At 42.7% G+C, this 26,168-nt stretch overlaps 2 protein-coding genes across 2 annotated transcripts in view; one reads left to right on the top strand and one right to left on the bottom strand.

Moving 5' to 3' along the window:
- Wnt5b (Wnt family member 5B) overlaps positions 1–26,168 on the top strand; it is a 113,610-nt gene that overhangs the window by 58,913 nt on the left and 28,529 nt on the right. The window lies entirely within an intron of this gene.
- Positions 4,248–7,818, bottom strand: Fbxl14 (F-box and leucine rich repeat protein 14). The gene has a single exon (XM_005334015.4). It carries the CDS (start codon positions 6,984–6,986, stop codon positions 5,784–5,786), a length of 1,203 nt encoding a protein of 400 aa, XP_005334072.2. The 5' UTR covers positions 6,987–7,818; the 3' UTR covers positions 4,248–5,783.

Here is a 26,168-nt window from a genome sequence, read left to right as displayed (position 1 = left end):
ACACTGTCTCACCTGGGTTTCTTTCCTGCTGCTGGTTTCTTTCCCTTTTCACAGGACTGGGAAGAGACAGTTGTCAGAAGCTGCATGACATCTTGGTTTTGTTTTACCCAGTTCCCTTCTTTGTAACTGAGACTATTATTTCCACTATAACAAATATAAGAATCCTTGTTTGATTTTGCAATGCTGGGGATCAAACCCAGGCCCTGGGGCATGCTAGGAAAATGCTCTACCACTGAGCCACTCTCTACCACAGTTTTTTATAAGGACATGTAGCATTTGACCCTTAAACAATTAAAATAGAAGAGTAATGAGTTAATAAAAACTTAAGTCCTTTTTAGGAAAATAAGAACCCTTTTGTAGGCTAACAAACAGCAGAGGATACACACCTCTGTCACTTTACTGGGGAAGGGGGTTGAACACATCCTGCTCCAGGGCTGCTGCAGTTAAGATGGGAAGCTCACTTTATCTTGTGCCTCAACTGGAAGACTTGGCTTTGCATAGTACCAAGCATTCTGCGTTGGTAAAGGCAATTCAGAGCAATCCCTGGAAGAGAGGAAAAGACTAACACTGATCATCAGTGGACATTTAAAAATATTTACTAATTGTCTAGAAACACCATTTCTATCTAAGAACTGAAAACAATTGCTCTCCACCAAGTTGTGCACATAGATACCTTTGATCAGTTATGAATCATGAATAGTTGATACTGTTCTCAATACCAATGTTTCATCTACTTTACCACATTTGCTTTTTAAAACATTTAATTTGCTACTTAATGTTGCAATAAGAGCATTGACAAAAATGAGGTAACTATATGGTCCAAGCATTAGCTTAGGTTTAAATGCAGTTTTCTAATTTCTAATCCTATGTTTTCCTCATGATTCACATTATTTCATCAAAAAGCCTCACCCCTCTGGCTCCTCGGGGGTTCATAATGGCACAAAATTTAGGTCTTGCCCTCTACTAAAGGGATAGAATTAACTTTTAAAAGGGGTGATGTTTGGTGCAGGAAAGAGAAAGAGAACAGAGAGAAGGGACCAGTAGATGACTTACTCCAGTCCCTCCCTTTCCCCAGCAGAACAGAGCAAAGATCAGAGGCCAGGGGCTTCCCTTTTCATAGGACTGGGAAGAGACAGTTGTCAGAAGCTGCATGAGGTCTAGGTTTTGTTTTACAAGTCTGATCTTTTAATCAAGAGGATCTTACTCTGGAAACACAGTGGTCCCCTGGGGCCACAACCCCTTTCCCCTTTGAAAACCTAAGTTCAAATTCTCTTTAAGTAGAAAACTGAAAGGTTTAACTTATCTGCCAAGGCCAGCATGTAAGCAGTAACCACTCAGGAAAGCACCAGTCTGGGGGGACAGGCCATACTTCAGTCCACATCCTGTATGTCCTTTTTTAAGTTCTTACCTTTAAAGAGAGACTCCAATAAAAGGAACATTTGCTTTTGCAGATCTTTATTATTAATTTGAACCATGAAAAGAAATGATCAGTTTTCTTCCACCATTTAAGGATGTCCTGATACTGGCTTTGAATTTCAATAAATGTAAGTTAGGCAAGCACCCTTTTGCCAAATGTAGAATAAATCAAATGGGCTTCCCCCTCCTCCCCTGCCAGTTAGGACTAAGGAATTCAGCAGGAAAGTGTCCCTGGCTGGGAGAATTATGCAGCAACACCCAGCATTCTTAGCTAGAGGTCCATTATGGCCCTTTGAGGGCTGCAAAGTTGTCTGTCCCAGTGAGAATTAGAAAATTCATGAAGCCTTTTCTTGACTACTATCCAGTTCCTATTGAAGTTTATTACTGCTAAACGATAAGGTTCACATTAAGTTTACATGTTTTTTCCAGTTCTTAAGTTTCAGCAAATACCTGAATCATGTTTTACTACCTAAAAATTTAATGGAAATGCCTTTTAACTTTCATACCACTATGTATAGCAATTCACATCCTTTGGTGTTCCTAAATGCATCTCTGTCCTATAGGTGTGATGGGGATTAAGCCCTCATACACGCCACATTTACCCTGACCCTTTGAAGTAGTACCTGTGGCATAAGCTTGTTCATGCTGTGTTTACCCAGTTCCCCCTACCTTCTCAGGGGTTACCTCACTGGAAATCAACATCTGATCAGTAACTGAACCTTTTCAGAGCAGAAGAGAGATGACCTTTAGAAGTAGACCTGTGGAATCCCTCACTTTCTGGTTGAATAGCACAAGACAGGTATTATCCCTTATCTGGAAAACAGGGAGACCTATTTTAGAAGGGTGCTTTGAGGATTAAAATTTACAAGTATTGCTGGGCATCCTGGCACACACTTGTAATCCCAGTGACTTGGGAGGCTGAGGCAGGATTGCAAGTTCTAGGCCAGCCTCCGCAACTAAACAAGGCTCTGTCTCAAAAAGGGAGGGGGGCGGTTGGGATGTACTTGGTGATAAAGTGTCCTGAGTTCAGTCCCCAGTGCCAAAATAATTTTTTAAAAAAAGAAAAAGAATTTTGCCCACATAGGTTCTCAACACATAATTTCTTTCCATCCAAAAAGGTTGAGAGATAAGCAATTAACATTCACTGCTGACAGTAAATGGTTTATTAATCTTTTCCTGAGAAGGTCCAGATACATTAAGTATGCCTAGTTCAGGATAAGGACATGATACCCATGATCTTAACTTTCAACATTAATTTATCAACCTTAAGTCCAGGTTATATATAACTTTTAACATAAAAAAAATCAAAACAGAAAATGTTTCAGGTGGTGGTAGGATTGCTTGCATGTTAAAATGAAGAATGTGAATAGAGGCAGACTTAGAAGGTGCTCAAATTTTTATTGACTGAATGAATCTGTACAGCCATGCAGTCTCTTGGAAGAAAAATAGGCTAGGAACCTATGGCTTGTGTAACCTTCAGGAATTGTGTCAAATGCTAAATTTAAAAAGCTGGCCCTAATTCAAAGTCCCTGGTTCTTACTGGGGTTCACACATACCCACCCGGCCTTTGGGCAATAAGCACTGTAACCTTAGTGGAAAGAAAAAGATCCACACCTTCCCCATAGAAAAGGAAGATGGATCTAGTGTCAGGCTCAATTAGACCCAATTGTGATGGCTCTCCAAAAAGGAACAATGCAGCTTTTGTGATATGTTCAAGTCTTAAAGCTTGGAAATTTTACAAAACAATCTTAACCCAAGAGAAACCTGGGTTCTAGCCCTCTTCCTGGAAAGAGATGCTGATCCAGGAAAGTTTGATACTGTTCTTATCAGCTCTCACTGGGATCAGTGCTTTTTTGGTGTTTAAAAAAAGGAAAAAAGTAATCTCAGAAAACAACTTAGACAAACCTATGTGAAACCAGGAATATGAATTACTCCACAACTAAGAGCATTTATACTCACCAGTTTCCACAGCTCAATCACTGGGTGTCAGATTATTTGGTTATTGTCTACCAAAGGGAACTCTTTGCTAGAATTGTTGGTATTCATTTATCTGCATGAATTCAGTCTAAGAACCCTCAACTGAGTGGCTCGAGTGGCCAGCCTCCGTGTTGGAAGTGCTTAAAATGCAAATGTACAAGAACTCCTGGCCAACCTCCCCAGCCCCCAGGAAAGTGCTTCAATGCAGCCAGGCCTGGAGGGGAATGTTAAAAAGAGGGGTAGAACTGCCCTCCTCCTTTCCACCGGGACCCTCACTCCCTCTGGGAGATTCAGTATGCATGACTGAGCGAGGAGCAGGCAAGGACAGCAGCGCTCTTTTAACTTTTCTGAACAATGGCTTCAGCTCCCTCCACCCTTCACATCCTCCCCACAGCCGCTCTAAGAGTAGACACCCTTCTTTCTTCTTGGCCACCCCCATATCTCATGACCCATTTTTTCAGTATTACCCCTAGATCTAATTTCCACTCAAAGAAAAACTGGTCATTTGAGGAAACTGTGACTTTTACAAGTCGAATTTTTTTAAAGTTTCATTTTGTTCAGTTTCTTTAAATTTCCATGTTGACAGTTTAAAACCTAAAACTATAGAATTCTCCACTCTATCACATTTCTAGAAATGGAACATTATTTGGGTGTCATTAGTAAACCTTACACAGAATAAATTTTTAACCATGAGCTTGCTCACTCACATAGGATGCACCAAATCTATACCTTATTTCCTTCTATCTTAGTGTACAAAGAGCACCTCCTACTTTGGCATGTACCCAAACACACAATGCCTTAAAAATAATTCACAGATACAAGTTTTTTTTTTTGTGCTTTTTTTTTCAAAAACATACTTCATATTTCCTCTTTATTATATAAATATCAGTTTAACCTTTTAATGTAAGAATATAAACGTTTTAAGAGGATCTTTGTTATTATTTATACAAATTCACAAACAGTACAATTAATTGATAAAGGTCTCTGGGTTTCTTTAACTCCATGTTCTCGCATGTTGCTGTGGAGGATTCTAAAAAAATAAACAAACAAACAAAATCCAACAAAAATATACATCCTACTCAAAAGCGATTTTTTTTAAAGCCACAAGTCCCAACCCCCACCAAAATAAAGTCATCTATTCCTCCATTTAGAAACGGATCTTTTTAAAACCCACAAACTCCCATTTTATTAACAGAACGCAGATAAGACATGAATTTCAGTCTCCTCCCCTTCACATTGCCGGGGGCCCCAGGGTCTCTGTAGGCCAACTCTGCTCTGTACTTCCAACAGGAAGCCTCACTGTGTGACCTTTTTGTGGAGAAACTTGGAAGAGGGTGAGGGTAGGGCATAATTTGCATATATAATAATCATTTTCAAGACACAATCTGCATCTCAGACAAACAAAAAAGCAGTTCAACTCTCATTTCTCCCACACATTTGTGCTATAAATTAAGTCAAGATTTAAGAACACAGTTGGGTCCTCAAATCCCAATGGACAAGGAGAAAAAGAAAATTATAGCCAGAATGTAGAAGTAGGACACACTGGGTGGATGGAGGTTGGGAAGAAGCCAAAACAAAAAGATGTACAAACCCAATGGGCATCTTTCCAGTCTAGGCACAAAAATGTTTCAGTCTCAAAATATCTCTCTTGTAGAATTCCAGGGCTTCAGAGAAAAAAGTAAACTAAAACGAGGTAGCCAGACATATATATATAATATATATATATAATTTATATATATATAATATATAGAATATATTCAGCAGAAAAAAAAGACCATGATTTCCAATTTCTTCAAAAAACTAAAATAAGGAAAGCAGATAAAAATAAAATGAGTGTTAATAGCCGAGTACTGTAAAAGGAGAAGTGATGAGAAGAGACTGGGATTAGTTACAAAGTGGAAGAGGGTGAAAGGCCGTTGTAGTTGGGTTTGCTTTTTATACATTTCAAAATAAAAACCAGATCACAGTATTCAAACGAAAGCTTAAGTGAAGGCAGACATTTTCCTCAATTCCTCGGGGTGGAGAGGACTAGTCACTCCCCACCCCCACCCCATTTACAAATGCCAAGCAGTGGGGATACAGTAGCTGAAAACAGTCCTCCATCCCCTGCAGAGAGAAGTAGGTGAGTGAGTAGCAGAATCCATTTCTCCATCCGCAGGGAAAAAGAGGAAAATAGGGCAGTGGTAGAAGAGGAACCCCGAAGGCAATGGAAAGGGGCTGGTAGCAGGGAGGGGCGTCGGAGGAGGAGAAATGAGCTTGGGCTTCAAGTCGCTGCCCTATCTCAGCCATCGCCATGAACTACGTCTAAATATGCGAGTGGGTGTGTGGGGGCCGGTGGTGGTGAAGGGAGGGTGTACAGGGCAGGACAAGGGGAGCTGGTGCTGCCGCCCTCACCTGACCTTCTCACTGTCCGTCATTTGCCAGAGTCCCAGGTTGAGTACCTTGAGGCAGGGCAGCTGCGTGATGCGCTCCAGGCCGCGCTTGGTGATCCGGGTACAGCCGTACAGGTCTATGCCAGTGAGCTGGCTCAGGTGCTCAGCAATCAGCTCCAGGCCCTTGTCCGTGATGCGCACACACTGTCCAATGTTGAGCGTGCGCAGCCCGTGCATCTGCCGCACCATGCGGTTGATGCCATCATCACTGATGTGGCAGGAGCAAAGGGAGAGGGACTTGAGGCCGTCCAGCCCCTGGGCTATGTAGGCCAGACTCTGGTCCCCCACTTTGTCACAGAAGGACACATCTAACCCCGAGAGGCGCAGGCTGCCCATGGCTAGATGCATGATGCCTGTGTCACTGATATTGTCGCAGGAGCGCAGGTTAAGGCTGCGTAGGCTGCCCATGTGCGACAGGTGCAGAAGGCCTGCGTCTGAGATGCCCCCACAGAAGCTGAGGTTGAGGAGCCTCAGGCCTGTCAGCCCTCGGGAGATGTGCTTTAGAGAAAGATCCGTGAGCTTCTGGCAGTCCTGCAGCGTGAGCTGCTCCAGGCCCAGGCAACCCTCCGCCGCGCTGCGCGTCATGCCGGCCAGGTGCCCGATGCCCACGTCCGAGAGGTGGCGGCAGCTGCGGAGATTAAGGCTCTTGAGGCGCTGCAGACCCCAGGCGATGAGCAGAAGGCCGGTGTTGGTAATATTGCTGCAACCCCCCAGCTCCAGCACCTCCAGGCCCTTGAGGTACTGGGCTATTCGGCCCAGACTGCTGTCAGTGATCTGCTTGCAGAGGCTCAGGTTGAGGGCGCGCAAGGAGCCGATTTCCTGCACAAATGCGTGGCCCAGTCCGTTGTCGGTGAGGTTGTAGCAGCCGCTGAGGTTGAGGCTTTCGATGTTGGCCATGCCCTGGATCACGTAGCTGAGGCTGCGGCGGAGGCTCAGGATCTGCACACGGCGGATGCCCCGGGCCTGCAGGCTGGGGAACAGCGACGGGTTGGCCCGGCGCAGGTGCAGCTTGGCCTCCACCCCTCGCCATACCGACTTGTGGTAGGCGGCGTCCCGCCAGGCCGTGCACACCTGCGCCGCGCGCCCCTTGTCCCGCACGTCTAGGTAGCCGAAGATCATGGCCAGCAGCTCGGGAAACAAACACGAGATGTGGGTCTCCATCTTCCTCCTCCCCCCTCCGCGGTGCTGGGGGGAGGAGGCGCGGGCCCCGCCGCTCTTGCCCCGCGGAGGCGACGAGCGCGGTCCGCCCCGGCCGCCGCCTCGGGCCCAACGGACGGCCCCTCCCCGCCTTCCGGCTCCGGCCGCCGCCGCCGCTCCTCCTCCTGGTCCGTCCGTCCTTCCTTCCTTCCTGCCGGCTTCGCCTCCCAGCCCTTCCCTCCCCCCGCCCCGGGCTCCGCGGGTCCTCACATCCCGGGCGGGGAAGGTGCCTCTCACTCCCGGCCGCCGCCGCCTCGGCTCTAAGCACGCCGCGCTCCGGCCGCGCTGCTCCGCCGGCTCGGCCGCCGCCGCTCCCACGCCCCCTGCTGCATCCTCCGCCTCCTGACGCCGCCGCCTCTGGCCGCCGCCGCTGCTGCGCGGGCCGGCGGGCCGGCAAGGGGGCCCGGGGCCGGGCGCTCGGGCTCCGGGCGCTGGGGAGGCTTCCTGCTGCCTTTGTCTCTCGCCCGCTTTTCAAACCTCCCAGCCCCGGGCCGCCCGCACTCGGCCGCCCAGGCGGGGGGACCAGAAGGCCAATCCGGGCCACCGGGCGCACGTTCCTTCTCCCCCCGCCGTCCGCGGGCAGTTGGGAGCTGCCGGCCCCGGCACGAAGGACGCCGCGCGGCCGGCAGCCGGAGCACCGCTCGGCTCAGACCCCAGGGCGAGCAGGCGGGCCGCGCGTTTGGTAGAGTCCGGCACCGACCCCTCGGCTCGACTGTTCCTTCGCGCGTCCCCTCCTCCCTTTCTGGCTCCCCCCGTGCGCGCCCGCGCAATGGTACGAGCCTGCGCTGCCGGAACTGTCGGAGCCGTTACCCTGGAAACCGAGTTCTTCCTAGTCTGGTCGCCCCTGAGGTTTAACCCTGTAGGCGCCATCGGAGAGCAGCTGTCAGCAACGCGCTTCCCCACCCCTTCGTCTTTTCACCCCGCAGCCCGTTATTGAGCCAGTCCCTCTCCCAGCCACGCCCCAGCGCTCTTCCTTCTCTTCTTTGGTGCAGCCCCTTCCCACAGTTATCCTGCAATTCCTGACCCTTACTTTACACCCTTCTCCCTTTATTTTTCTTGCAAGACTTTCCTCCCAATATCATTACTTAGTAATCATCACTCAACTTTCCTTCCTTTATTTGCTGTCCCTAATGGCCCTTAACACATCTCTTATCACACCCCCAGTTTCCTCCGCTGGGACAATTTTTCTACAGTTCCCTTCTCAGCAGTCTTGTGCCTTAAGCTGAAAAGAAATTGGGTATTATGCAGTTGAGTGTAATGCTCCAGTCCATTCTAGAATTTTCTAGAATTATCCATCACTACTTCCTTCTAGCAGCTTCTGGTTGTTTGCAGACACCACTGTGTGTTTGCCTCAGTACTTAAAGCATCAAAACTTCCTTCCACTTCCGCACTTTGCTGCCACCCAATGCCCTCCGTCTGCTTTGCTACTAAAAAAGAGCACCCTTCCCTAGCTAGGCTTTGTTTTATCAGTTTCTTGTCATCCTCAGGCTATAAATTCCATGGCCCAATTGTAATGATAGTCAATGTATTTGTATATGTTGATACAAATGTACTTATTAGTAAAATGGAAGGACTGTTCAACTTGATGGACGATGCCCCAGCAGGGTCTGTTGGTTTATGAACTGTGTTTTATGGAACCAGAGCAATGCTTAATTCTAGAATGCATCCCTGGATCTTAAATGCACATGCAGAGGATAGGATTTCAGAGTTTCATTTTAATTATTCCCAAGCCAAGTATTTTTTAAAAAAGAGAAAATGACCCTGTATATTTTTAATTAAGTTATGAATTCACACAGCTACATACAAGACAATCTGATTTATCTATCAGAAAAGGAGATTGATTTTATTGATTCTTTGGAAACCTGAACAAGATTTTGAATGGATTCCATATTCAGTATATCACATTGCTAACTTTTGGTCTTTTCCTAGGCTACCAATACTAAACCCAAGTACATACAGATTCACTAGTAGCTATAGGACATATTTTATACCCCCACCTACTCCTCCTTCCTAAATCAGGAAATATAGAAGAAAAAATTCTTACAAGCATTTACCTTATCCATATTACATATACTATGAGGCCCATAGAACCATATTGTTTTTGTTGTTGTTGGGTTTTTTTGTTTGTTTTGTACCAGGGGTTGAATCCAGAGGAGCTTCCTTAACCACTAAGCCACAAACCCAACCCTTTTTTTATACATTATTTAGAACCTGGGTCTCACTTAGTTGATTAGGGTCTTGCTATGTTGCTGAGGTTGACTGAATTTGTGATCCTCCTGCCTCAGTCTCCCAAGCCACTGGGAGTCACTGGGATTACAGGCATATACCACCACACCCAGGGAGGCCCACAGATTTTTATAACCTTTCTGAAATAACAGACTGTACTCTGAGTCATCAGATGATTCCAGATGTGCAGTGACAATACGTGTCACAACTCTAGGGTATACCTAGATTTACATTCTTCTGGGAGTTATTTAGGCTTATATTCTTCACAGTCACTTCTGCTTAAATTTTTACCTTAAACTCTACATGAAAGTCACCTTTTTAATGTTACATGGGTTTTTTACGTTTTATATGTTCAAGGTCTTAATCCAAAGCACCTTAATCCCACTTAACACAAAACATTGTGCCAGGCAACACATGGGTTGGGGGACAGGTTGCAGATTGGAGTCAAACCTATAGAGAAGGAGCTTTGTGGTTTTCTTTTTCCTTTTCCTTTCAGAGGTGCCTGAAAGAACTCTCTCCAGAACTTGCCTCTTGGTCTTTGTTCTAGCAAAACTTTTTCTGGAGTTTAACTCTTAAGATTATATTGATACACAGCCTTTTATTTAAGGTATTCAAGTATAAATTACAAGGATTTTCAGCAATATCACATTTCCTATTTCACATTGAATAAATAAGAAAATACAACATCAAGAAACATCTTAGGAAATTAATATTGGTGGGGAAAAAGAAGTGAGGTATTGAATGAGCCCTATGCTGAGTATGGAAACCAGCTGACTTATTTTGGCATTAAGGAAATGACCCCTTTCTGAGTCTCAGTTGGCTCATCTAAAACTGGTGAGATTTGACTAGAAAATCTTCTAGAACCATCCAATAGTAATACTCTGTGAGACCATGAGCTTAAAATGAGTCCTGCTGTTTCCTTAACTCTGGTATTATATATGATTCCTAATGCAGACTGCAAATTAAGAATAGTTTCACATGCAGTGGCTTCTTAAGAGTTTCAGTTTAGGGCTGGGATGTGGCTCAAGCGGTAGCGCGCTCACCTGGCATGCGTGTGGCCCGGGTTCGATCCTCAGCACCACATACAAACAAAGATGTTGTGTCCACTGAAAACTAAAAAAAATAAATATTAAAAAAAAAACAAGTATTACACATACTTAAAAAAAAGAGAGTTTCAGTTTATTCTCCACTTTGGGACATAGAAATACATGGAGGGCATATGTGGACAAGCGGTACTGTCTAAGATGTATGCCAAGGTAGGAAATTCTGCAAGACCGTTCATTGTTTAACATAGGTTGAGATTTTTTGTATATGGGTTAAGCAAATTGCAACTAGATGTTTTTTTTTTTTTTTTGAATGAACTATAAACTTCTGTCTAGAAGCAAAAACAAGTTTTGCTTGGGGAATTTCTCCAAAACCTTACCAAGAATTTTAAAGAAAATTAAATTCCCAGATAGAATGTGTTTGTCACTTGGTTGTGGCCTGGGAAAATTGAGATGCCCAGCCCAAAGATCAGGCTTCCTTAGAGATGCACACTTCCTCATTCTAAGAGGGAAGATCCCACAAGAAAGATCAGAAGAGATTTGTAGCTCTCAGTGCTTCATTCAAACCTATCAATCAATCCAAAAACTAGTGGCCCAGAGAACACCATTATGGGTTGTGTCAAAGGGGTTAAGATATTTTGTGACACAATGCCTGCTATATAGTAGGTGCTTCATTAATGTTGAACCAAAATGAATGAATTAATGTCAGAAGTAATAATATCTTCATGACAGACTTTATATGTATCAATACTTCTCCAATATTTGTGGGTAATTGATAGAAATGGATATCTGAGGATTATAAAATGCTGCCTTTCCAATTTTAAGAAAGGCCAAGCATTTGATTCACTGAGTGCAAATAAAAGATTTAAGCAAAACAAAGCAAAAAACCCAAATTTCCCTATTAACAAATGAGCAAAGGACTTGAATAGACACACCTCTAGAAAAAGATACACAAATGGCCAGCAAGGGTATAAGAAGACACTCAACATCTCTTAATTATTATGGAAATGCAAATAAAATAATAAAGAATCCTCTTTATGCTACTGTTAATAAAATGGAAAGGAAGCCTTGGTGAGAGTGTGGAGAAAGTAGAACCCTGGGGCACTGTTGGTAAGAATGTAAAATTGAGCAACTACTCTGGAAAACAGTATGGCCACTCCTCAAAAGTAAACACAGAATTACCATATGATTCCCCAATTCCACTTCTGGGTATGTGCCCAAAAGAATTTAGAAACAGGGTCTCTAAAAATATTTATGCAATTATGTTCATAGCATTATTCACAATACCCACAATACCCACCAGCAGATGAATGGACTGGGTACTGAGGATTAAATTCAGGGGCATTTGGCTTCTGAGCCACATCTCCAGCCCTATTTTGTATTTTATTTAGAGACAGGTCTCACCGAGTTGCGCCTTGCTTTTTTTTTTTTTCTCTGAGGCTGGCTTTGAAACTCATGTTCCTCCTGCCTCAGCCTCCTGAGCCACTGGGATTATAGGCATGTGCAACCATGCCTGGCACAATGAAATATTATTCAGCATAAAAGCAAGGAAATTCTGACACTTGCAACAACATAGATGAACCTTGAGGACGTTGTGCTTAGTGAAATAAGCCAGTCACGAAAGGACAAATATTATATGATTCCACTTACAGGAGGAATCTATGGATGTCAAAAGCATAGAAACAGTAGAATGACAGCCTTGGTTGCCCAAGGGCTGGGGATGAAGGGTGGGGAGTTGCTCTTTCATGGTTATGGAGTTTCAGTTTTACAAGTCAAAAAAGTTCTGGAAATTGGTTGCACAATAATGTAAATATACCTAACACCACTGAACCATACTCTTAAAAAAGAGTTAAGATGGCAATTTTTATGTTATGTGTGTTTTACCACAATTAAAAAATTAAAAGATTCAGCGGCATAAACCTATAATCCCAAGCTGCTCAGAGGTGGAGGCAGGAGAATCACTTGAGCCCAGCTTGAACAACATGGTGAGACCCTGTCTCAAAAATACATACATACAAAAAAAAAAAGAAAGAAAAAAACACAGAGAAAACTATACATACATACATACATACATAATAAAAATGAATTTTTTGAGGAAATCAAACATTTTGAAGTAAGACATAAATAAAAGAAAAAAATGTGAAAAGTGTTCTTTCTCTCATCAACAGATTGCCAGGAACACCCCCCAAAATATTTGATTACTCTCTCCCAAATTATTAGTTTGCTGTATCCTGTGAACACAGGCTTAACATCGTCTGTATCCACCACCATAAAAATAGGGTTTGAGACCTGGAGAGCTAGAGCCCTTTCATTAGGGTGACTGTACACTAACTGTATTGTCTACACTGGAAAACTCATGACATCAAAAGCTGGTGCTATTAAGAACCACCCCTAGGACTGGGGAAGTAGCTTAGTGGTAGAGTGCTTGCCTAGCATGTGCAGGACCCTGGGTTCCTTTCCCAGCACCACCCCACACACACACACACACACACACACACACAAATCATGCCCAGATGGGTGGTGCTAATTTTTATTTTTGAAATTAGATTTATTTTTGTAATTTGCAACTTTTGAGTGTTAACTCTATGTTGTCATATTTTTGGTCACCCAACTAAAGGATTCGAAATAAAATAATAGAACAATCCCAAATATCAATTATTAATATCAACAAACACCTTAGGTACTTGTTACAAAAGAGAAAGATAGGACAACTTTGGAAAAATTAAATATGTGGGAAATATAGTCATTTCCAGGACACAGAACACTTAGAAAATTGGTTTCCAATGTGTTCACCCATTCAGCAAATAGCGATACAAATTGCATGCATCACTCTGTGCTGTGAAGTAAACAAAGATGTTGAAGAGGATATTTCTGCCTGTAAGTGCTGAGCATTCAGCAGGCAAGCTAGAAAATACCTGCTGACAATGACAGTATTTGTTAGTGTTACAGGTGCCAACAGAGTGATAGAAACAAAATGTTTTCTTCCAAGGCTCCACAGTGAAGCCTGGAGTTTGAATGGATGTTGATGGAAAAAAGGGCATTATATATAATGGAAATTTTATCATTTCCTCATTTGGAAAAAAGATTAAAAAATCATAATGTCAACCATATATTGTCCTACATTATTATGGTTCTTCCACATTGAGGCATCAGGTTAATTTTAAAAAATCACCTTCTCAAGGAATTCTTAGCTTTATTGTACAAGAATATGTAATCTTTATTTTAACCCTGATTTAACTGAAATTAGTATTCAGTGTCTGAAGTCAGAAAATTTTAGTTCATGATTTGCACTTTGCTACTGTTTTTACAACCAAGATTGTCTGGGGGGGAGGGGATTTTCATCAGCTTTCTTCTCATTTTCATCGTGAGCCCCTCTCTGACCACAGAATGTGGTGATACCATCCAGGCAAGAAGGCAGAAGGGAGCCCTTCAGTGTGTCCTGCCTGGCCCCCCAAGGAGAGGCCAGTGGTTTCCCTGTGTGTGTCTCCTGTACATGCCGGGGACATGGAGGGCTCCTCAGCACAGGTCTGTTCCCAAGGTAACATTTTGGGCTAAATTCACATCACATTTGAAGCCTGAAGCTGTGTATTTGAATCCTAGATGTCTCTCTACAGTTCATTGCATGACCTGTGGCAAACTGACTAAAGTTTTTTGAGCTGCAATTTCCTCTTCTATGAAATGAAAGCAATTTCTATTCCCAGAATTGTCTGATAATTCATTCAGGGGGGAAAAAAATCCACAAGAAAGAAAGGGCCTAATATAGAACTGGCACATAGTAGGGACCTAGTAAGAGCCATTTATGTTTTTTCTTTTATAGTGGGTAGGGGGAAATACCTTGCCAGATGTGCCTCTAAATCATATATATATATATATATATATATATATATATATATATATATATATATATATATATATATATACACACACATTTGCTGACAGTTGAACCTTTCTTAAACTTTATTTCCTGTTTTTAAAGAAACGTACAGGTTACAGGAGCGGAAACACAGCAAAAGCTCAGAGCATAATACAATGAGCTTTGGGTAAGAGCAAACCATCTGTCTGCACCTCAGGAGCAGCATGTTCCATTCGCCCATAAAGAAATTGTCCTCTGTTACCGACAGACAGCCTCCTGGTGCTGCGACATAGGTTTTCATTACCAGCTCTTATACTTTCTTCTGCTTAGGGCAGTGGTTTTCAACCTAACTAGGCTTCTGAACAAACCTGGAAGGCTTCTGACTCAGATGTCTGGCTTAGGGCCCACCAAGTTGCTTCCCAGACAGTTCCCATGTGATATTGATGCTACTGGCCTGAAGATCCCAGCGGGAGAGTCCCTGACACAACAGCCTCCTAGAGCCCAGGTTTTCTCCTCCCGCTTTAAACAATTCTTGATAGAACTCGTGTGTAGTATGTATGAGGCCCTAGGTTCAGTTCTCAGCACCAAACAAATATGTTCACACACACACACACACACACACGCACGCACACGCATACACACGCACACACACCTCTTAAAGGGTCTCCCTTTTTAGTAAACTGAAAATGATATATAAAAGAACTTATGGGGGCTGTGGTGTAGCTCAGTGGTAGAGCACTTGCCTAGCTTGTGTGAGGCCCTGGGTCTGATTCTCAGCACCTCATATAAATAAATAGATAGATAGATAGATAGATAGATAGATAGATAGATAGATAGATAAATAAATGGATAAATAAATAAAATAAAGTTCTATTAGCAACCAAAAATATATCAGGGAAAAAAAGAGCTTACATGACTCCCCTCTCACCCAATTTTGTTCTTTAGGTTGTAAATTTCTTTAGGGCTGGGGATGTAACTCAAGGATAAAGCACTTGTCTAGCAGGCCAAGGCCCCCTAGCACTGCAAAACAAAACAAAGCCTAAGCTCCTTTGGTAGTAAGACTACCAATTCCCCACCTGCTCCCAATGGTATAGCAAGAGGACATCATTTTTTTTTAAAGTCATAAAGATATCAGGTTAAAATCTTGACTGTCACTTATCAGCTCTGTGACTTCAAACAAATTATTTAAACACAAGGAGCTAAGATGGGGCTACTGATTTTCCTATTCTTGGGAGTTTTGAGAAGGTGAATGGGGCAGTGCATATTTCCTCATACCGTCCCAGACTGTCATGAAAACCAGTCAATGTTTATTGAGTCTTGACTATGCTGCACCATTCTTTTAAGCACTTTACATAGATTAATTTATCTACTTATCTAAACATCACCACAGATAATCTTCACCAGCAAGGCAGAAGGTTCATTATCATCTTCATTTTACAATTGAGCGCAAGGGAGTAGCCAGCTCAAGACCACATGGCTAACAGAACTGGGGTCTGAACTCTGGACTAGATCAAAAGCCCACATTTTAAACCACCATGCTGGGGCTGAGGTTATAGATCAGTGACAGAGTGTGTGAGGCCCTGGGTTCGATCCTCAGCGCCACATAAAAATAAATAAAGTAAAGGCATTGTGTCCAACTACAACAGCAACAACAACAAAACTCTACCGTGCTTTGCTGCACTAACAGTATAAGCTTAGCTCTCCAGCTTGCTAGAATGCATCACTATGTGACACCAAGTAAAGAGGGGTCTATACAAGGAATGGTTGGTACTGCGTGAGATATTAACTGTCTTTTGAGCAGATCTGTCCACGGTGAGGTGTCACTTTCATGAAAAACACTTTTTGGAGGTTCAGAATGATTTGCTAGGTCAGTATTTCTTTTGATTTTTTTATTTGTTCTTTTTAGTTATATGTGACAGTAGAGTATTTTTGTTAATGGTGGACACAATGTCTTTATTTTATTTATTTATTTTTTAAAGAGAGAGAGTGAGAAAGAGAGAATTTTTTAATATTTATTTTTTAGTTTTCGGTAGACACAACATCTTTATTTTATTTTTATGTGGTGCTGAGGATCCAACCCAGTGCCTCCCAGTGCCTCACATATGTGAGGCAAGCGCTCTATCACCAAGCTACAGCCCCAGGCCAGTAGAGTGTATTTTGATGTATCATATATATGTGGAGTATAACTTTGCATTTTTGTGGTTGTACATGATGTGGAGTTATAATGATTGTGTATTCATATATGAACATAGGAAAGGTGCGCGTGTGTGTGTGTGTGTGTGTGTGTGTGACAGAGAGAGAGAGAGAGAGAGAGAGAGAGAGAGAGAGAAGAGAAAGCTGGAAAGTGAGAGCGTGCAATGCATGAGTGCACATACATACTTCAGGTAGATGAACTGATACCCTTTTTACACCTCCAGGCCCACATCTGGATCTGTGGCTGTCTCTGGCTTTCAACTGAAGGAAACATGCTTGTCTGTCATTATGTCACCCTCTAGTGGTTGCTTCCCTATTAGCCCTTTACCTGTGAAACAGCCCACTCTGGGTGTTGGTGACTCTCTTGCCAATGAGTTAGTGAGCAGAAGCTAAGGACAGAAAAGAGTAGAGTGACCTGGGCCAGAAGAGAGCACAGAATCTGAGCAGAGTGAAAGGACCTCTAGAAATAATTATTAGTGAAGTGTACTCCTGGCAGAGAAGATAAGGAAGGCAGACCATCTGAGAGAGGAGAGAAGCAAAGGTCTCAAGCAAGGCCAGGCTCGTGGGGGGCGGGGGGTGTATGAACCCAGGGCCTCACACAGGCTAGGCAAGTGCTCTCCCACTGAGCCACACCCTCAGCCTTGCATACCCATTTTTATCAAGTACAGTTTTATACTTGTGGGATGGATGGTTCCTGCATCTCGAGCTCTTTCCGGAACATCAGTTCTGAGGACTGAAGTGGGAGTGAAGAAGCAATATTTTCAGCTAGTTTCAATTCTGTTTTCCAAGGGAAGTAGGCACAGGCTGTGAGACAACTCAAAACTGACTAAATTCCAAACTTGCAGCGCCCTGGAGTGGACAGCTTGACCCTGCTGCTTCTCCATTGCCAGAGGCTGTGTTCTCTCAGCCTGCAAAGGTCATTTGTATGAGGATCCTCCTGGGCTTGTCATATCTTGATAAATATTTCAAAAGGCAAAGTGGAGGAAGGGAGGGTCAAGATCAATCTTCCTCAGACTGGTTTGTGACTCCACATCAGGCCTGGGATGCTGCTGTCTAGAGCCTGGCTGAGCAGAGCTTGAAGGTTATTCTCTTTTTGAAAAGGTGCTGGCACCCAGCCAGTTTTCTGGAAAGACCTAGTTGGATGAACCAGAGCATTTGCATTTCTTACATAATGTCAGACCCAGAGGAGTCTTGGGGATGGGCCCTGTTGCAAAGTTCACAGCCAGGTCTCCTGCTCTGCCAAGAGAGGGTTAAAGGTTTAAAAAAAAAAAAATAGCCAGAATCTCACAGAGTGAGTAGAACAGCAAAATCTCAGCCTTGCTAGTGTTAACTCCACACACTCTGTAAAAGATGGTGCAGAGATCAAAATCACATCTTTTTTGATATCTGTCATTTTGATGCCTCTGCTTGCCTGAAATCCCAGTTGTTCTTGCTCTTATGTATGGGTAACTTTGTATGAAAAAGCCCACCCAAATTTTATAAAGTTGGGACAACTTGTCTCAATCTTCATTCCTGAAATTCAGTGAGGTTCTTATTTGTTATTTACCTTTTATTTTTAAACTTACCACGTAAGTGTAAAAAGGTAATTTACTCAAATAATCGGTGCTACCACTGTAACCATTAGAATTTCTCAGTGTTCTCTTTGGGATTGGAGAGGATGGGGACCAAACCCAGGGCCTTGCCCATGCTAGAGAAGTACTATACCACTGAGCTACACCCCCAGCTAGAGAATTCCTCAGTGCCACTGGTTGAGAGAACCTAAATTAGAGTTGCCTGTGTTCTGGCATAATAACAAATCTCAAGTAGGCGACACTTTCTTTGTAAAGCTTTGAAAGCACTGTGCAGGCACTTAATGATGATGCTTCTTGTTGTTTACAAATGACAATAAGGCATACGATAAAAGGTGCCTTTCTCAGCGTCACAACACAGTCGGGGTTGAATTCATCTTTCTTCTGATCTGCAGAGTACCTTTGAGTCTTCTCACACAGGTGCACACTCAGGGTTAGAGTCACCTGCTGATATTACCTTTGTGCTCAATGTTTCTATAAATTGCTATGAGTTGAGATGGTAGTGGAGATCAACAGAGTACATAGACATTTGATTACTTTTATAGGCACTAGGTGATTAGAATTGCTCATTCATTTAACTTCAATCAGGGAGGACAAGTAGAAATTTCAAAGAGAGGGAGTATGCATGTCACCCAGGCATGTGATTGGCTATTAAGGTACTGTGGGAAAATGGGAAACATAGTCTTTGGGATCTTTTTTCATTTTTCTGACCTTGTTCCTATAAACTTTTATATATATATGGCCTACTTTGGAAAATAGTATATAAGCTGAGAAATTATCACTGCTGGCACAACTAAAATTGAATTTACCGGCCTTGTGATTTTTGATCAGCAATGTGTCTTTGTAGTGCTTCACTATAGAAAATGCAGAGCAGCTGCTAATGAGGTTTAATACATATTTGCTTCCTTATGCTGCATTTAATATTCTGACTACCATATTTTTCTATTTTCTTTCTTTCTTTCTTTTTTTTTTTTTGGCCAATGCTAGGGATCAAATCCTGGGCCTTACTCATGCTAGGCAAACACTGTACCACTGAGCTATACTTCCAACCCATAATTTTCATTATGAACCTATACTTATTAAAAAGACCTCATAAAGTGACATAAACAGAGTTGTGATGACTACATAAATTAATATGTTAACTAATATATTCAGTATTATATAGTAAGTGCTGAATATTTGATCAGTTTCAAATCTTTGACCAACACAGTCACATGGTTAATTACTAGATAATCTTCAATCATCTGTGGCTCTGGGACAGAGCTTTTTGTTCAATTCCAATGCATAGGTCATGTTCCAAACTGAGGGTTTTGCTTATTTTTTTAAATCAAATTTTATTTTTTAACCCTTTCCTTTTTTTTAATCCATTCCTTTGGATTCTGAGACAAAGCTGGAAAAGGAAATGGAAGACACAAAAATGACATTGTCAATCATTGCTGTTCCACCATGAGAAGAAATTTCTTACTCAAGAAAAAAATTAAAAAACTGTTGATAATTACAAGTTTGTGGTGTTAGGGAAGAGAAAGCACCCAGGTTACACATAAAAGTTAAACTGCTTCACACCCTGTTCCTAAACATCAGGGATGCCAACATGTGCCAGCAGTAGGTTGAAAGCTGAATGTTTTCTTAAATTTTAGGAATCTCAAGGGATCCCTAAACTGAGGAGAGAATTGTTTCCTAGATTCTTCTTGAGTTGACCTCCCATATCTAAGCCCCTAGAAAAAGCAAACTCCCTGTAAATATCAGAATCAAATCAATGACAGCAATAAAACAACTTACATATTTAGTCATTGGTGCTGGGGATGGAGCACTGAGCATGCGCTCTGCACTGAGCTGAAACAACTGACCTGAAACAACTTTTTAAAGGCACATTAGAGATCCATCTGGATTCTGTTCCCACATTTTTCTGCAGCATACCAGTTTGGTTTGTCCCAGGTCAGATGGTTCTTGATCTGGGTGGTGGTTTCATGGGTATGTGCATATGTAGAAATCCATCGTGTTGTATATTTAAAATTTGTGCATTTTACTCTATGTGTGTTTTGTTTCAATAAAACAGTTGTTTGTTTCTGTCAGAGGAGGCTTAATGGGTCAAGGAACGCTTACTTCTATGCATACAAATCATCTCAAAATTCTGTTTGTTCAAACGGGATAACCAAACAGGTATAGCTGCTGCCCAGAATTTAATAGGAATGGTTACTTGGCCCTGCTCCTCACCCCTCAGTGCTCTCTGGCCTGTGATTACCTCTCCTTCCTTGGATATTTCTGGCCTGGCTGCTCGCACTGCTGAACTAGGAAAAAGATTTTTGTCTTCCTTTTCTTGCTATTTTTCACCTGTCCAGGCTTCTTTCTGTTCACTCCATCCTTCAACCCTTGGTTCAATGTATTCAAGTTAGCACTCAGTAAATAGTGACTTTAAGCAAGGAGGGTATGGTGGCAGTGCCTATAGTTAGCTATCTGGAAAGCTGAGGTAGAAGGAGTTCAAGGCCAGCGTGGGCAAGAATGGCAAGACCCAATCTCAAAAAAAAAAAAAAAATTATACACACACGCAACATGCTTTTGAAGTCAACAGCATTGTTTTGTTTTGCTGATAGAACCCAGATGGCAGAAAAGGGTTGTTATTGTGTGTGTGTGTGTGTGTGTGTGTATATAAAGTTTTTTTTTAAATAAAAAAATTTAAAAAATGAAAGTTTTTTTTTAAATATATGGGTTCACCAATCTACATGTCATGGGGAGTTTGGGGAGTTACCCAGGGCTGCTTAGGAGTTGGGATAAAGACTATACAGGTAGCCAAACGAAGTGGCACACACTTGTAATTTCAGTGACTCAAGAGGCCAAGGCAGGTGTGCCGCAGTCTGGCTGGGCATAATTCAGGAGCCACTTGTCAAAAGAAACGAACTTTATTTTTAGAACCATACATGCCAAACAAAACAGCTCCTCAGAAAAAACCCTCAGAGCCCAACTGCCACCACTGGCTTCCCATAAGCCTCTCCCTCAACCACCAGCCTCTCCACCTCCCACAGTCCTCCTGCTCTTGAGGCCGATTGGCTGGGTCGTGTGGGCGGAGCCAAAAAAGTCCCCCAATGAGCAGCTCCGTGGTCTGAAAGGGCAGGGAAACAGCCCAATGAGCATCACCGCAGAGGAGCCAATCAGCTAGATGTTGCTGGGGCCGCTGTGAGCCAATCATCAGCTGGCACTCTGAAAGGGCGGGGGAAACAGCTCAATGAGCATCTCCAATGAGCATCACTGCAGAGGAGCCAATCAGCTAGATGTTGCTGGGGCCACTGTGAGCCAGTCATCAGCCGGCAGCTGGCAGCTGGAAGTTTGCTGGGGCCCCTTCAGCTGTGGCTCCCAACACAGCTGGATCACAAGTTCAAATCCAGCCTCAGCAACTTCGAGGCACTAAGCAACTCAGTGAGACTCTTTGTATTTTCTAAAGAAAATACAAAATAGGGCTGGGGTGTGGCTCAGTGGTCAAGTGCCCCAAGTTCAATCCCCAGTACACCCCTCCTCCCCCCACACACAAAAAGACTATACAGCTACCTCTGCTTTTGCCTCTTTGTCAGTGTTTTTTTAATATTGGAAAAATGCAGTCATTTTATCATTTGCCCCACACCATCCCTTGCCTCTCCCTACTGAACTGAATCAGGTCATATTATACTTGCTGCGTGATGCTGTGTGTTTTCCATTGACTTTTCGGTTGTTGATATTGGCTTTTAGTGTTGGGCGTGTGGTTTCTCTCCACACAAACATGAACACATTTCTTACCACTGAAATTTTCCTAGGGGCCCAGGCATTTCAAGCTGGAAACTGTCATCGGGATGCGTTTTTACATTCCCGTTCTTGCTTTCATCTGTGGGTGCCACTCATAGCCTAGGCTTTCTGTGGTGAAGTAAATGGGGCACATATGAGTAGAAAAAAATGAGGCTACTTGAATGCAGCCAGGGAGAGAGGGAAGCCATGGGACTGCTGTGTGCCATTAGCACACATTTGTTTGCGGTGCATCATTGCCTCAAACTTAGCCATCCTGGAGAGCAACATCCATGAGGCACGGCCTTTCTGCACAGGACTGAAAACACTCCTTTCTCCCTATTCTTGTTCCACTAGTTGTGATCTGCTGGGGCATTTCTGCTAATGTTTCCTAGACTTGAACTCTAGGCTCTGGCCAGTGATCATGTTTTGCAAAGGTTCCTCATTCCTCATGTCAGTTTCTTGAAGTTTTTTTTTTTTTTAACTGAATTTCTAAATGCTTTTGAAATCAACAGCATTGTTTTGTTTTGCTGATAGAACCCAGATGGCAGAAGAGGGTTGTCGTTGTTGTTTTCCCATCATCTGAATCACCGCACAAGCACCATATCACCTAGATGCAGAGGGTGACTTCAGGACAGTACTGTGGCTGCAAAGCATGATTAGGTTTGGAAACGCAGGGGGAAAAAAAGCCTTCTGATTCAACACTTCCACCGCCCATGTGCTTCAAGTGTATATCTAGTTACAGAGTTTTTTTGGCAAAAATAAATTTCTGTGCTAGAGTTAGCCAGGCAAGGCCAGTATCTCCCCAGCCAGTTGAGTTTGAGGACCCTTCTGCCTCACACATCATTAGCAGCATTGTTTGTATAGGGCTCCTCTGTAGAATCTTTATTCATGGAGAAGCAGAAAGAAACTCAAACAGCCCAGCTGGATTTCCAGGTCCTGGGTGGAATTTGTAACCCCTTTGACTTCTCAACTGAGAAAATTGGATGCGGCTGTCACAGAAAGAGAATAAATATGGAACCCCACAATGCTATGCTTGCAGCCACTTTTATTCCATTGAATTTAACACATAATGAAAGGCAGGCATACTCTGGGAGGCACAGGGCTGAACCAAGGCTAGGATCCTATAATTCCAACTAGGCTGGGCTGGTGACGTTTCTCAGCAAGATGCTTTAGCCCCCTTGAGTTGGCGCTGGCTAACAGACACAGGCAGAAATGCCTTCTCCTGCTTTCCTACTGTAATGTCCTCATTTTAAAACTAAATGATCTATAAAACGGAAATACAGATGGCTAATAGATACCTTAAAAATATATGCGGTCACTGATAATCCATGAAATGTAGTTTAAAACACAATAGCATTGGACTGGGAGTGTAGCTCAGTGGTAAACACTTGCCTATCATGAACTAATGCCCTGGGTTCAATCCCCAACACTGGGGGAAAAAACAAACTATCATAGGAGAGGGTTTTTAAAAAATGAAGGTATTCAAACATCTTAACTAGATTTGTCCTTTAAACTAACACCCAGCTTAGTGTTTTATTAGGTTTTACTTTCATTAAAGGTTGAAAATTCTAAAAATAACCTATTTGGATAGATTAATGAATTTTCCAATAAACTTAGCAATTCAATTTAACAGATTGATTGGCTGGTGAATAGATGCCAGAGATGTTAAAGCCAGAAATAACTATAGGGGTTTTATTTCATTTTATTTTTTTAATTATTTTTTTTTAGGTATAGATTGACACTTTATTTATTTTTATGTGGTGCTGAGGATTGAACCCAGTGCCTCACCCATGCTAAGCGAGTGCACTACCACTGAGCCACAACCTAAGCCCCACTATAGGGGCTTTATGATTTAGATCCTTCTTTATGGTTTGTGGTGGTGCCGGGGCTCAAACCCAAGACCCTGCGTGGGCTAGGCAAGTGCTCTACTACTGAGCTACACCTCCAGCCCCTTCCTTATTTTCTAATTGGGAAGTCTGGGACCTAGAAAAGTTGTGTTTTTTTCTTGGGTCACACAGTTATGTAGAGTTGGAACTGCATTAGTAAATTATGATGTGCCTTTATTTAGATCTTGCTATTGGTAAATAGGATTAATTTTTCTTTCTTTTCTTTCTTTCTTTCTTTTTTTTTTTTTTTTTTTTAAGATTGGGTCTTGCTATGTTACCCAGGCTGGCCCTGAACAAGTGATTTTTTGGGGGGTGGGGTGGGGCGTGGTACCAGGGATTGAACTCAGGGGCACTCGACCACTGAACCACATCCCCAGCCCTATTTTGTATTTTATTTAGAGACAGGGTCTCACTGAGTTGCTTAGTGCCTCACTTTTGCTGAGGCTGGCTTTGAACTTGCGATTCTTCTGCCTCAGGCTCCTGAGCCACTGGGATTACAGGTATGCACCCCCACGCTTGGCTGATTTTTTTTTTTTTTTTTTTTTTTGTAATACCTCAAGGACGTTGTGCTTCTCTGTCTTTTCAGTGAGACGAGATGCCATAGACCTCAAAGAACTGGAATCCAAGCATTGTTCCCTTATTGGTCCCTCTTTAGAAGACCAAGTAGCTGGACACTTCTACGTCTTTTTAACGGGGAATAACAATTCTTGCAAACTGAAGTCTCTTTGATAGACTTAGAAGCCAGTGAAGCAACTACAAGGAAAAATAAGTGTTTACATTCTAAAAGGGGCATTTAGAAAAGTGTGCAGATAAGTCCAATAAAAAATAGAGCAAGTGTTAAAAGAGTTTGTGTTAGTTAAGGTCATGCTGGCTCCTGTAACAAAACCCCCAAATATAAATTGGCTCTAAAACTGTAGAAGTTTATTTCTAGCCTGTGTAAATACCCAAATGGATGTTCCTATTATCAGGCAGTTCTCCAAGTGGTCATTTTGGGATCCGGGCTGCTTTCTGTCTTATGACTCTATCTTTGGCATTGGCTTTGAAGCCTTCTGTATTTGTCAGTTTTCTGCCTTTGCAACAACAACAACAAAAAAAAAATAACTTACAAGTTAAATAACTTATAAGGAGGAAAAGTTTATTTTGGCTCATGATTTCAGAGGTATCAGTCCACAGGCAATTGTCTCTGTTGATTTAGGACCTGTGGTGAAGCAGTACATCATGGCAGGAACATGTGGTAGAGGAAACTGTTCCCCTCATAGCTCAAACATGAAAGAGAGAAAGAAAGAAGCCTGGGGTCTCATTGTCCTCTTCAAGGCACCACCCTTCCCCAGTGACCTAACTTCCTTGTACTAGACCCCCACCTCCTAGAGGTTCCACCACCTCCTAATAGCACCACAGACTGAGAACCAAGCCTTTAACATGTGGGCCTTTGAGGGACATTCAAGATCCAACATGCTTGCCTGTATCGAAAAAGGAAAGAAAGTTTGGAGGACTACTCGTTGGAGGATTTTATGGGCCAGGCCTGGAAGTTGCAGACGTCATTTCCTCTAACATTCCATTAAATGCAACTCAGATGTATGACCAGATCTTAGTGCAATGGATGCTGAAAACTGTAGTCAAGCGGTGTGTGATTTTAAGTGGCCATCAAGTGCTCTCCACCACAAACAGCTTTGAGGCTGAAGTAACTTCTCAGACACATATATAGCTAGGAATACAGAGGTTTTGATTTCTGCTATTATTTTTAACTTTTTCTTCATTTTAACATAGAGATTTCTGCTGACTCATCCTAGATAATTGTGTTAGTCAGATTTTTGTTGCTTTCACCAAAATATCTGACAGGAGGGCTAGGGTTGTGGCTCAGAGGTAGTGCTCACCTACCACGTGGGGGGCACTGGGTTCGATCGTCAGCACCACATTAAAAAAAAATAAAGATATTATGTCCACCTATAACTAAAAAAAATAAATGTATGTGTGTGTGTGATACACACAGACACACACACACACATATATTTTTAATACAAGAACATTTTAGAGAAGGAAAAGTTTGGCTCACAGTTTCAGCGGTTGACTTCGTGGTGGGCAGATTCCATTGCTCTGAGCCCACTGCTAAGCAGAACATCATAGCTGAAGGATGTGGCAACCAGGAAGCAGAGAGGAATAAAAAGGGAGTGTAAGAGGAGCCAGAGACAAAATATATAATCCCCAAGGCATGTCTCCACTTCAGTGGGTCCACTTCTTCCAGCCACACACCACCTGCCTACAGTTACCACACAGAAATCTGTGCAAATTAACAATCCGTCTAATGGATTAATCCTCTGATCAGGTTATGGCTGTTATGATCTAATCATTTCACCCCTGCATTAACACAGGAACCTCTGGGGGATGCCTTTACCTTATATCCAAACCATAACAATAGTATATATACTTCAAGTTCTTTGTTTTTCAGGAGTGGAGACTCTTTCTGATTAATGGTATGCTTTTGCAAGATGACCAGATCTCATGGAGGTCAAATCTTCTCCATCTGCCTAATGTGACCTGGGAGGTGAGCACAAAAATAGTGGACTCTACCCATAACCACATGCAGATAGAGACTCCAGTCAGCACTCTGTTTTCTTTCTTTTTCATCT

This window comes from Ictidomys tridecemlineatus, chromosome 6 (genome assembly GCF_052094955.1).
Source record: "Ictidomys tridecemlineatus isolate mIctTri1 chromosome 6, mIctTri1.hap1, whole genome shotgun sequence".
Classification (NCBI taxonomy): Eukaryota; Metazoa; Chordata; class Mammalia; order Rodentia; family Sciuridae; genus Ictidomys; species Ictidomys tridecemlineatus.
The sequence above is the reverse complement of the archived record's forward strand: the minus strand, read 5'-3'. Positions and strand labels throughout refer to the sequence as shown.

Excerpts from the sequence above, each read along its gene's own strand:
- Fbxl14 (XM_005334015.4), bottom strand. The coding sequence starts at position 6,986 with ATGGAGACCCACATCTCGTGTTTGTTTCCCGAGCTGCTGGCCATGATC.